Genomic DNA, 13,595 nt, shown 5'->3' on the forward strand with positions numbered 1-13,595 from the left:
ACTTGCTAGACTTTTTTTCTTTATCTTGTGTGCGTACTGCATATAATTAGCGCTTGCAATTATGTTTTCAAGGTCGTTACTGCCTCGAGTTGAAGTTTAACGTAATTGCATGTTCGAGTTATTTCCCATTCGAGTTTTTTTCCAAGCTATTAACAGGAATGGCCGACCAATCATCATTAACAAGCGTCTTTTCGTATTTGTTATCAATTATGTAAAAAAAAGAACCATTGCGAAAACATGTTAAATGAACTTGATGTCGCTCCTCGGTGATTTCAGTAATTACTGTTTATGTATCGTTACTTTTCTTACAGATCAAATCTAGCTCAAGTCGATATGAAGTTATTGATCATCGATATATTATCTACTTTCGCTCATACACAACGTAATAATCTTTTCTATCGATCTCTCCTTTTTTTGTTATACGTAAAACTATATTAACATTAATCCAATATTAATTTTAATGGTAACCAATAATTTTAGGTACATTCGTATTAGAAGTAGACCGAGTAATTTGTTTTATTGAATGATAATTACTTTTTGAAAGTTACCTTTAGAGAGAATAAGATGTGCGTTCTATGATCAAATTAAGATTCCATTGAGATAAGGAATTTAAAAAATATAATAACAAGCTGAACCGAATTAAAGCAGAATCGACTTCGGTTTATCTTAATTTATCTCCCGATAGATAGAGAAATTTACACGAAACATTCGAGAGTCACATATTCGCGCAATGAAATTTCAAGCGAGCTTCAACCCTTCGCAAAACCCCCTCGACTCTCGCCATTATATCACCTTTCCCTCCTTAAAGAGAAGAACGAAAAAGCACGACACGTGTCGAGCGGGGGGTCGTCTCCTTCTATGCTTTCACGTTTCTCTCACGTGGCGTCAACCCTAATTTTACGAATTCCGCGGTGTTTTACAAACTTTTTTTTGCGTCGGTTCTTCATGATCGACGCGCGTCACCCATCTGGCGTCGTCCGGCGTTGCGAAAGGGGCCGTGGAGGTCCAACAATAGCGAGTGCACGAGCTAAGCCGACGGCGGTGCAAGATGGGGCGATATAGAAGCGAAATCTTATAAAGGATTTCCAAAATATTGTGTAAATCGGCTAGGGGAGGAGGGAGACGCGCCAGCTGAAAATTTGGGGTGAAATCCGTTGAAATGGGGAAAACGCGTACGCGCACCCGGCACGTGGACACGGCGCTAAATAAATAAAGGGTTGTGTGCGCGAGGCATTTGCCTCCCTACCTCTGGGGGTGCATACGTACAGGAGCGCGGATCGCACAATGCTCCTGTTTTCAACCCTTCGATTCCCGTTTCGCGGATTCTGCGCTCTCACCCTTCTCGTGGAATCACTCGGCTGGAAACGCAACTCTCGCGGCGCGAGCCCGGAAAACCGTGAAAGGATTTCTCTATGCCGGGACAACTGTTTTTGGCTCTTTTCTTCTCGCATTTTTTGCATGATATCGAAGGGTTCGTTCGGCAAGTACGAAATATCGGCGTCCCCGACGGTCGCCCGATATTTCATTGTTCAGAATTCGCGACATGTCGCGTCAAATTTATTTCGTCAAATTTATCCGGCAATAAATTCGGAGTAACTTTGCGCGTCACTTTTATAAATCATTCTTACAGTTGTATTATTTGTGATCGACAATTGTATCAGTTTATAGAGCAGTAGCGTCTCTGAAAATAGCTCTGGACTCGCTTCAGTTTTCTTAACTGCAAAACCTAATCAGTTAATGATTTTGGATATGAAATCGATCACGATAATTGCTCGCGACGATGTTATTTACTCTCGAGGATAGCGATATCGGTCCCGCCGTCGGCTGTTTGCGTTATTTCTTCCGCTTACGCGATTAAGATTTCATAGTCCATCGAATTTAATGACATCGTTGAGGCGATTCAATATTTATCGCTGTACACTCTCAATTGATTATAATCGCGCAGTTGCAAAAATACCAGAGATTACGGAGTAATTGCCAGGAATGATTAAATTAAGAATCGAGCAACAGAATGAGTTTTACGCAAGTAACAAAATCGCGAAGAGAGTTTTATGTACATTTCGCCTCGATCTAACGGGAATTAATTGTAAAATCCACGAAAACAGTATTTTTGCTTACAAGTATTGTAAGGTCGTTGCGAGGCGCGAAAATTAAAACGGTGTTAAATTAATTGCTACTTTTTGTTCCCGGGAGTAAGTGAATTCGTCACTGTATGGGCTTTTCCTTCTCAAATTGGGGATTTGATTCTTCAATGGCGACTGTCGTGTTTCCACGAGTTTCGCCGCGCGGCGAAAGCATCTCGTCGACCCTCGTCCCAACGCGTAGATTTCTTTGATCGTCGGAGACGTCGATTGCGGCCACGGAGAAGTTTCAGCGCGGAAAAAAATTGCGGATACGACGGTGGGGGTGGCAGCCGTCGCGGTGGTGGTGGCGATGGTTATAACGGCGATGGTGAAATTATTATTGGAGGATAAAATTTCTACAAGTTGGCGAAAGGCAATAGGGGAGGAAAGCGAACGCGGAGGGACGAGATCGCGGAGCGGTCAGCTCAAGAAGGAGCGGAATTGAGAGGGGGAGGCTTTGATAATTGCAATCCACTTCCTCTCGGGATATAAGCTGTGGTGGCTGATGAGTAGGGGAAGAGAGGGATGGATCGTATTGGGTAAATGGAGGGGCGAATGGTTCGATACCTTTTTCTGAAATTTGCTATGGATCTTAGCCCAGCGGCCCTTTTGTAAATAAATGACGAGGAAACAAAACGATCACGATTATTGTATCCGGCGGAGGGTAGGATGCGATATGAGAACTGAAAGACGAAATGGCGGCCGTTCGTAAGTAAGCCGAAGAGCTTGCGAGCTTCAATTTTTAAGAGGCAGATTCCTTCTATTGAGAAATCAGCGGATACTTATCTTTTGAATATAATCAAATTATAATTTCCACAAATGCGTTAAAAATATGTATTATGAACTGAAGAGTCCTTCAAGTATTTCAAAAATGTGTATAATTTGTATAATACGAATCGCCTTGGAACAACTGAATTACACATTAACTGGGATATTTAAAGCGATACTTAAATGCCATCTTATTATCTTTTTACGTTAAAATTAGTTTGGTACGAAACGCGCGCGATTAAAACTCGCAAATGCCATACTTTCAGAAACGCGATTGATCCTTCCTCGCCAAAAAGTATCCGGCGAGATCCGTCACGTTCACGAGTCAACATCCACGGGTCCTTTATCGCGCGATAACGAACTATAACGAAATACCCTCCATCTTTTGTCTACACGAAGACTGCCACCCTCGCGCCACGTTCTCCTTCGTTTTCGGGGCTCTTGGAAACCCTAAGATATTATTGATTTTTATATACACATCCCCGTCACACCAGGGACGTCGTCGTGGGTGGATTCGTTTTTCGAGCGTGTGCACGCGGGTACGTCTGTGTGTTTACGTAGAAAGGGGCAGGGGGAGGGGGCTGGGCTGTGTGTCATTTACTCATCGGTCGGTCGTCGCTCGGTGCGAAAGGGACGACGAGTCCTCTCTCTTCCGCCTTCCCTTTTCAAACCGACTCGACTCCACCGGCCATCAAGCGAAAGGAAAACTTCTATGTGGCGCAAGCGCCTTCGTGTTCCCATCGACTTGTGTGTTCCTTCTGATTGAAAACCGTCGTACCCGCTTTTCCTTTCGTTCGTCCTTTCCGTTCGATAGCACTCCGCTATCGAAACGGAAAATAATGTCTGTCGTCATTCGCCGTTGATTATAGATGATGAAATTCTCAGTAAGCAGTCGTTGAAACATTTTTCTCCTCTTTTTACACAAAATGATTCAAATACTATAAAATTACAGGGTAAATATTTTAACGTTGGATCTTTATTTTGTTATTCGAAATCTAATTGTTTATTATTTAATGTATAGTATATGTTAACATTTATTAATAGTATATATTGTTCAAAAACTTTAAGTAAATTTTATAAAGACAAAAATTCACTAAATTGTATTACTAAAAATGTTTCATGCGACACGAAGAAAACCAGTAACCGACAAACATCGTTATTTGTTTTTCCTGTTCGCCCTCTGTAAAACAATCCAGAGAAAATTACGTTCAACGATTGCTACTTTTTTCACTGTTTAGTGAAATTTACGCTTTCAAATGAACAAAGACAAAAATGGGGAAAAAGGACCTCGAGGGGAGCGCGCATATAATTTGTCAAATTTAACTTGTTTGAGATATCGTTTGTCACCAGTGGTAAAAAGGCACCCTAGGAGCGACACCCTTAAAAAACAAAACCGACGAGTTGGCGGCAGTCTAACAGCCACCCATCAAACTCTGGATCGGGTAACTCGATATCTTAAAACGAGCGTTTGAAGCTGGTGTAATTCCGTGAGTTCGAATTTCGATGCCACGATAGAGACACGCGAGTAATCTCTGTATTTACTGGCATCAATGCAAGCACCGTTGTTAACGTAAAATATATTCTGCCCTGCTTGCAATAGCGCAATAATTGCTGAAACGACAAACGCAAAGATCGATCGAGAGTATTGCCAGGAGGACGCCAAAGAGAAAAAAAAAACAAACAAAATGCAACAAAAGTGAAAGAAAGAGGAAAATAAATTTTTATTCATAAATACTTATATGTATAAGTTTTCTTCGATCACGCGTAAATAAATAATTAAATAATTGCGAGAACTCAGGCGCGCGCGTGAAAAAATCATATAAAACAACGAAAATATTGTGTGCCTCTCGTCGTTTCACGCAGTCTTATATAAAAGAAAATATGCGAATGGTCTAACGACAAAATCGATTGCGCTGGTAATCGAGATACGTCGCCTTGATTACATCGTGTGACTAGATCAGGTATAGGAATTTGTAAATCGCTTCCAAAATGACTAGACGTGCTAATTAATTGTTCTAATTTCGCGAAATATACACCCTATACCGTATATGCACTTGTCGAATGCGTACGCTCGTACCTCTCCGTTGTTATTGTGCACGGATTAAAAGTAGACGTGCACGTACGTGTATACGTAATTCACGTTTGTGTCGTTCGCACGCGAAATGCACTTAGCTTACGACGTTCTTAATATAATCAATAATATATATCATTGAACAATATATATATATATTGTATATATACTTTGCATACTTTTGTTTGGTTTATGGGTAAAATTTTGATTTTGCGCTCAATTACGTTACGAAGGCAATGCTGATTTTGGGCATGCGAGCCGTTGAGATTCCTCTCGGAACTTCGTTACAATCTCCTCCTGCTCCTCGTCTTCGACATGCGTCGACATTCGTGGTTAACTGATTACAATTAGCGATCGTCCGGAATTCCATCAAATTATAAATCTAGACCACAGGGAAACAATTTAATTGCACACCAATATCGATGTGAACGATGCTACTTTTCACCTTCTCATAACGAAGAATGATCGTTTTGCACAAATAATTCTTTGGTGCTCGACAAAGAGGGGGAGCAGCCACGTTTCTATTCGGGAGAATTCAATGGTGTTTTTCCTTAAATTCAAAATATCCCAACAGATTGATCGTAAGCAGTATTGTTAATAAAAATATTTGTCCGACAATCGTCATTGTCGCGAGATTATTTCCCCAATGATATCTCGATCTGTCGATAGATATCCTTTTTTAATATTTTACATATACTCGTATAGTATCCAGTGACCGTTGTACCTCTCGCATCGTAGCACCAAAGATCTTCGTATCCGTCACGATCGTTCGCTGTTATCCGGAAATGGTTGCAGCCACGCGCGCGAAACCACCGGCGTCGCCCGGATTTTTGTCATCCACCCCTCTGCGCGTGGCCTCTCCTCCTCGCGATAATAATTAATATCGGCATCCCCGGCGCGTAACGCGTCGCGCACGGGCCATTAAGTGCACAATACGCGTATCTGCATGGGACACAATTAAGAGCGGGGTCGAGGTAGAGCCGTTTTGCATGGACGTGCGGCGTTTCGCGTGTCACCGCGCGCGTCGCGCACGTGGGGCAGGAAAAATAGGCGAAGCCGGGGTAAAAAGGGGGTAGGAGCGGGGGAAGGCCGGGACACGCAGCGTCCCTCTCCCCCCGTCTTCCCATCCCGGATCGTTTGGTTCTCGGACTTTTTCGGAAAAATCCCCGCCAAGGTCGCGACCTCCTTCCTCCACTTTGACCTTCTCGTCAGAGGGGGGGGGACCAGATGGCGGGGGCCCGTTTGTCCGGGCCCGTCTCGCCGGCGCGGACAATGCCGGCTAAAAATTCGTTTTCCCCAACGAAAATCGCTCCTTCTCCCTCTGTCCGGCGACCGCTTCCACCTTCTTTCTCTTCCAACTCTCTCTCTTTCTCTCTCTATCTCATTCCTACTCCCTCGATGGATTTGCGTAATGGCCGATCTCCTCCCGTCTCCCCTAAGTCATGTTAATGCACTCGTGCGCGCATACTAATTCATACGAATTTTCGGCAACGGCCGGCATCGGTGTGCGCCCCGTTAAATGACGCGGTTCTCGAATTTCAGCTGCGCGCGCGCTCGCGGGGAAAAACTTTTATGGGCCCTGAGACAAAAACCGGCTCGTGCCATGGAAATCGTCCTGGAATAAATCATTGCCGCCTCGGCCGTCGAATTCACATTACCAGAACGCCGAATGTTGCATTTCACTGGGAACCGACGTGTCTACTCGATCGCGTTATTTATCGTCTCTCGACAGCAGTTTTACGGGACGTAATTTATTTTCTCGCACACACATTGTTCATCAAGCTAAATTTTCAGACTTTTAGCGCGCAATCGCAAAGCCAATTACCGCGATTATTTGTCAATTAAACAGCTCCGCATCTGTGCAATTTTTTAAAACACCTAAATATAGTTTTCTTTACATGTAAAGTATATCTGCAGATATATGTAAATTAATCGACACATCCGAGATATCTTGTTCACTAGACAGGACATATCCTTTCCGTCATTATGTTGCTCTGTGACGTTATGTTTGCTTCGGGAAGATTTTCAAATGGTCCAATTAGGGGATGAAATCTGCAGAGACTTTTCCAATAATTTCTGGATAAAAAGTTATTTGCACTCCACACAAATATCGCTCGGTAAGTAAAGAGAGCGTGATTGGGCTGCGTAAGCAGAGTTATTATTTTACGATAGAGCAAGGGCAACGTCGTGTGGGCGGAAATGCATCGTGCATGTTTGTTCATTGTGGAGGGATGGGCGCACCGGTCTGCTGCGAGAAACGTGTTTGGGAAGCTAGGCCTGAACGGCTGCACGCCCGGTAATCGAGAATGTGGTCATTGCGACAACAGCTGTCCCTTCGAGCATTTCAATCGAACACGAGCGCTGGCGAAGAGATCGTCCAAACTTTTTCGCGCGCTCGAAACAATTCAATGGGTACTTTCCAATTGCTCCTTTTAACACAAATAAGAAGGCACAAAGTGTAGCGTGGTGTATTACTCAATTGGGACAAAGTGCGTATACCACAGAGAGTTATACACAAAGTAGAAACGTCGTGTTATCAATTATCTCAATTAGTTCTGTCGGTATTCAGTAACGCAAAGATAATTTTCACTTAAGAGGCACTAACTGAAAAGGTCAAAATTTTTCCCAGAGTAGACTTACGAATAATCCAACTAATTCGATTACTAATTGTGGGCCCCAAAATGGGTTACTGTCTTTTTTTCCCCCAGAGCAATTGGAACGCAATTTGCGCCGCCATGTGCACAAAAGTGTCTAGAGATATTGCGATTGGAAAGCACCCTATGAGATCTTTCGATGTTCCACTTGACACTTCCAGTCTTTTCTCCTCGGACATTTTTAGAGATGGGCGACAATCTAAGGTCATCTTTGCGGAAACCGTTAAAATGTGTATTGCGCGACATAAAACGGCCATATCTCTAATGGATATCGAGACAAGTATTTATGGGACATTTCCGTGAAAGAACTTCGCGACTTATTCTCGAGGGAAAAAAATGTCGCGGTCGCGCCATTAGCGAGGAAGGAGATCGGCTATTACGCGATCGAGAAAGAGAGAGAGAGAACACACCCGACAGAAAGCACACTTATTATAATCGTAACAGCGGCCCGTTACATTCGGATATATCTTATCGAGACCTGCGTGATAACGAGGAAGTTCGCGGGTGACGCGTTTCTCAAGCTGCAAAGGCACGAGGTTCGAAACAGCTTTCAAGGAGGAACTTTTATCTCGGACTCGACGTCCGCGGCGTTTACCGAGACTAGACTAGATAACTCTTAGTTAAGTAATCCGAGTTGTGCTATATAGCTCTCGTGTACGTAGCTCATACATATATAAATCGGGGGCCGTTCGTCGAGTATTCGAGTGGATCGAGCTTGGTCGTTTCGCGACCCCCTCGCCCGAGACGCCCGGACGGGGGGCCGATAGTTATATTGATATATCCGCGGAACATTTACGAGACGCGCGCTACGTCTCATCATTATAAGTTAAAAAGTTTATTTAAAGTCTATGTAATGCGTTGGCTGTGTATACGATTGTACTTTTTGTTGCGGGTTATACTGTGTCCACCCCTGAGTTGGTTGGCGATTCTCTCTGCACATTGATACCCCAATACCTCCGTTACCATTGTATCACGCTCTCGCCCTCTCGGCTACACGCGTCGCGACGGCGATTAGCGATCGAGTCTAATTAGCGCCGCCCGACGTTTCTCGGAGTCTAGCGTATTCTATGTGTGTATGATAAATACCTCTCTAAATCTTCCTTATCTCTTCTTATTCACGTAATTTATATTTATATATATATATTTATATATAAAATATTGACTAGAACAGTCGCGAAAAGAATAGTTGATAAAAGACGATGAATGGAATTTTATGCCAATCGACCGATCGCGCTCGATCTTACGCGCCAATTCTTTCTTCTTTCTTGGTTCACTTGAGCAGAAGCAAAACCGATATGCTGAAGAGAAACGGACGAAATAAAATGCGGAGCGAAGAGAATGTAGGCCCCCCGAGGAGCCTGTCGCGTTTAAAATAGGAACTTTGTCAATCACCCGTTCGTATTTTAATTAGTTACAATTAAGTATTTACAAGAATATATAACGAGTATGTTCCCTATACTTAGAACAATAATAACAATCTCGTCTCGTTATTTTTCTCGGAAGGTCTGCCCTTCCGTAGGAGATCGTTTCGGTCTGCTGAATTCGTCGCCCTCGAGAACCATGTCGAAATGAAATACGTGTAAACGAGCCCTACTCCTTGTTGCTTCAGGACGATCTCCCTGTATTTCGAGTGTACGAGTCGATGATGTGTCACGAAAAAAAGAAAAAAAAAACGATCTCGCGTCGTGGCAACTAGCGTTTTCGAACGGAACACCGCCAGGTGAGATTATTCCCTTACAAAGATACTAATGCACAGTGAAATTAGATTTTGAATTGACTAATGTCTAAGAAAACGATTTGAAAACTTGTTCCTATTTATAACGATAATTCTCTCAAACGTTGAATGGCATCAAAATTATTTTCCGCACGATGCAAAGTTAGCTTCGAGGGTAGAGAATGATCTCGCCTGTCTGGTATCGCGCTCTACTTTTACTTTGTTCTATAAATTCGCAGCATGGAATCAGAGGACTCACTTAATCGATAATAGGAAAGCCTGCAAAAATCGCTAAAGATACGTAAAAATTAATGGAACGTCAAAGTTATTATAGTGCAAATAACACTTGCCGTCTGGCTGCTCGTCTTACACGATAAATAGGAACCGATACCACGTGCTCAGGTCGCAGATGCAGATGCTGCCGCTCTCGTATTCTTTCGAGATGCAGACGCGACGTAATACGATCGCGATCTAATCTCAGGCTGGGGTGAGAGTGAAAGAGGCGGTCAGGGCGTTGCTGATTCTGGACTTGACCGGCAAGTAGATCAGAGCCGGCGCGAATCTCTTCGCCGAGCTGGACTCGGCGCCCACCTGCATCAAATCTTGCTCCTCGATCAGAAACGGCTGCATGATGGTCTTGTCGGGGTTTGGGTCCTGCGGCATCGCGTAGCAGGCCGGCATCTTCTGCTTGTTCGCCACGTCCTTCAGGGTCTTGCTGAGCTCGGCGATCACGCTCTCCGTCGGATCGCCCGACGCCTTGTGATCCTTCCGCACGTGCTTCTTAATGCGATTCAGATTCGTCGTCGCGTAGCCGCACTGGGCGCACTTGTACACACCCTGGGGCGTCACCTGCACCGCGGTCTCATCCTGCCGCTGATTTTTCACGGGCTCGGGGACGTTCCGATCGGTCTGCGGACTGCATCCCACACGGTCACTTTTCGTATCCTGATCAGCTCTGTCATTGACGTCGCTTGTTTGCACGTCGATGTCCAATCTAAAATTATGTACGAGAGGTTGCTGGAATTGCGACAACAGAGAGGGTAACTGATGGTTGGTGAGCAGATGCTGATAGAGCAGCTCCGGCTGATGGAAGTCGTGCGAGCAGATCGGGCACTGCTGCGCTCGATCCCCCTCGAGGTTTTCCTGAGAGCTCACGTGGGTTCGCTCGTGAAGAAAGAGGAGGGGCATCGCGGGGGTTGTGTAAGTACAATGCGCGCACTGAAAATTCTTCAATTGATTTTCCTCGGACGAGGAACCGAGGAAATTGGACAGCATCTGATTTCCCACACACGTGTAATCAACAGGCTTGGTCTGTTGGACGACCTCGAAGCCATTGGGGATCTTGAGATTCGACGTTTGCTGCGCGTTCTTCGCCGCAGCGACGCCTCTACCGCTGGTTCTGGACGTCGCTTGATACTGCTGCTCCAATTCGCGCCACTTGTCGATCCCTGCTTTGCCGTGGTCGCCCATCAGGTGGGCCTTCAGCCACTTGATGCTGCGGAACCTTCGACTGCAGATCGGACACACTTCGGTGAAATTGGTGAAGTATTTGAGACTGAGATCGCCCAGTTGCTCCGGTTTCAACGCCGAGTCCTCGGCGCCGGGAGCGTCAGAGGACTCATGCTTGTTCGACGCCGATCCCGACGACGCGTTCTCGTCGACGATCCCGTGAGTGTTGTGCTTGTGAACACGCAGGAAGTACTTGCTGCACAGCTCCTTGTTGCAAATGTTGCAGATGACGCCACCGATCTGTGCGCCGTTTTCGATCTCGATGCCGTGCATCCGCTGCATGTGCGTCTTCATGAAATATTTGTTGCACAGCTCCTTGTTGCAGATCTCACAATAACTCGACGTGGGGGTCAGTGACGTCAGCTTCCTCTCCGTCGTCGTCGTCGTCGTTGTCGTCGTCGTCGTCGCCGTCGTCGTTGTCGTTTGGCCGCTCGGAGTCTGACTGGTCGGCGTTGAACTGGCGGAGGAGGCGATTACCGTTGGCGGCAGCGTCGGCAGAATAACAGCGCTCGACACAATGGGCTGATGTTCCTCGCTAATGTGTCTCCTCAGTGCGTCTTGGCTAGGATAATCCTTCTCGCAAAGGGTGCAAAAAATAGTCGAGACGACCGTGGGTGACTTCTGTGGCGACGACGAGGCCTCGTCACCGGCGACGCCGTGCTCGGTCGCCATGTGAACGCGCAGGGCCGACCTTGAGTCGCATTCCCTGCCGCAGACGGCGCAGGATAATCCCTTGCCAGAATCCAAACCGTTCAGCTGCATGATCATAGTCTGCAACTTTTGAAGGTCCTCTGAGATCGAGTCGGTACGCTGATCAGAGATGTCCAAGTCGTACTCCTGCCTCGGCGAACCGCGTTCCTCGCTCTCGTGCATCTTCCTGCAGTGCGCCTTGTACAGACCGATAGTCTGGAAGCGAATATCGCAGGGCTTGCACTCGTGCTCCTCGCCGCCGCGGTCGTTGGACTCCGCACTCGTTGCGGTGGCCTCGGACACGATCAAGTTCAGCGGACTCGTCTGCACCTGGTGCCAAGTAGCGACGGCCGTGCCGAGATTGCCGGGCGACTTCTCGTTGTCCTGCACGACGATGCCGTGCCGTTTCATCTTGTGCGTGCGCAGGAAATACTTGTTGCAGTACTCCTTGCAGCAGATCTCGCAGAATGCTTCGGGATTTATGACGCCGAGGTGACGCAAAAGATCGGTGCTGAAACCGGAATCGCGCGCTCGCTGGATGGACTTGGGCGATAGGTGTCTCGGGGCCGGCATGAAGGTCGCGTCCTCCTGTTCAACGCCGTATTCCTGCTTCAGAAGCAACTCCATGCCGCTGGGACTGTCGCGCGGCGCCACTTGATCTTCCTCTGCGCTCTGCGACACGAATATCTGCTGGCCGTCCGTCTGCTGATCTATCGGAGACTCGTTGTGCGTTTTCTGCTTGTGCTTCCTCGTGGGATCCTCGTTGCGGAAACGTTTCTGCGGCGGAGTCGCCGACGGCTCCAGTTTCACGCTCGCGTTACCCGCGTGGAAGTTGGCGGCGCCGAACACGCCGCCGCCGACAATACCGGCGGAATCTATAGCCACGGCTGGCGTCGGCGAGTCTACGTAGATCCCGTGCTTGTTGGCCTTGTGCGTCTTCAGGAAGTACTTGTTACAAAACTCCTTGTTGCACATGTCGCAATACGCGTCCGGATTGAAAATCTTAACCGGCACATGACCGAGGGAGGATCTGGGAAGCTGAGGCTCGCTCAGGGAGAAAGTTGACAGGGGTAGGTACGGCGCGAGAGCGCCGGGGAAATTCGAGAGCGCCTGTAGGTTGGTCATCGTGACGATTTGATTGACCGGGCCGCCCGACCACGACTCATCGCCCTGCGGTTGCATCTGCGTCTGCGATTGCACGTGCTGCTGGCTACCGGACGCCAGCCACGTGGTCGCGAAATTCTTAACGCTTAAGAGACTAACGGGACCCTCGTTAGTCGGGTCCAGCTGCTGCGCCGGCTCTACCTTGATCGCGACAGCCGGCGTCGCTTGACTCGCGCCACCGTGCTCGCCGTCCATGTGGACATTGAGCGTTTCGTCGCTGTCGAAGAGCCGGCCGCAGTGCTGGCAGCGGAACTCGTTGTTCAGATTCTCGTCTTTCGACGACGGCGAGTGGTGATGGTGATGGTGGTGGTGGTGGTGACGGTGTTGTTGTTGCTGGTGGTGATGGTCGTTGCTCGGCAACGGCGATCGCGACGACGGCTTACCTTCGACGTCCTCGTCCTTGCGTTCGTCCTCGCGCGCGTCCTCGTGCACGCCCGCGAGGCCAGACGACAGTCTTACCGGCGTGGTCTGCTTCCGACGCTTCTTGGGCCCGGCGTCGGCGAGGTCGCCGCGAACGCGCTTCCAGACGTCGCGTTCGCCGCAGCTCGAACCGTCACTGTCCAGCTCCGCCGCCTCCGCCGTCGCCGTCGTGGGCTCGTGCGACGATGTCATGCCCGACGACATCTCGATGGATCTCACGCACCCAGCCCGCTCTTCCTCAGATGTTGCCCGTCTAGCAAGGAACAGACAAATTTCTCGCGTTTAAAAAGTTAAACGATCTAGCAATCGGTTATGTTTTCGTGACAAGGAAACCCGTGAAATCTCTCTACGAAACTTGCCACTTTCCTCAACATAGCACCGAAACGATATTTGCATCAATGAAGATCAAGTGGATGCACTATGGTCCGCGCAATTATTATTATATTCTGAATTTCGTTGATAAAACATTTGCGTTATTTTCT

The 13,595-nt window shown here is 47.3% G+C and overlaps 1 protein-coding gene across 1 annotated transcript; it reads right to left on the reverse strand.

The window, feature by feature from the left end:
• Positions 1-9,807: 9,807 nt before the first annotated feature.
• LOC105568927 lies at positions 9,808-13,317 on the reverse strand. The gene is made up of 2 exons (XM_012025002.1): positions 11,344-13,317; positions 9,808-11,277 (listed from the first exon to the last, which is right to left on the reverse strand). The coding sequence occupies exons 1-2, from the start codon at positions 13,315-13,317 to the stop codon at positions 9,808-9,810; spliced, it is 3,444 nt and encodes a 1,147-aa protein (XP_011880392.1).
• Positions 13,318-13,595: the final 278 nt, after the last annotated feature.

Source organism: Vollenhovia emeryi, unplaced genomic scaffold (genome assembly GCF_000949405.1).
Source record: "Vollenhovia emeryi isolate VEMERY1.0 unplaced genomic scaffold, V.emery_V1.0 DF939127.1, whole genome shotgun sequence".
NCBI lineage: Eukaryota > Metazoa > Arthropoda > Insecta > Hymenoptera > Formicidae > Vollenhovia > Vollenhovia emeryi.

Excerpts from the sequence above, each read along its gene's own strand:
- LOC105568927 (XM_012025002.1), bottom strand. The coding sequence starts at position 13,317 with ATGTCGTCGGGCATGACATCGTCGCACGAGCCCACGACGGCGACGGCG. Across the intron at positions 11,278-11,343 it reads AGCCCATTGTGTCGAGCGCT|ACTCCGAGCGGCCAAACGAC; the intron begins GTTATTCTGCCG and ends CCGACCAGTCAG.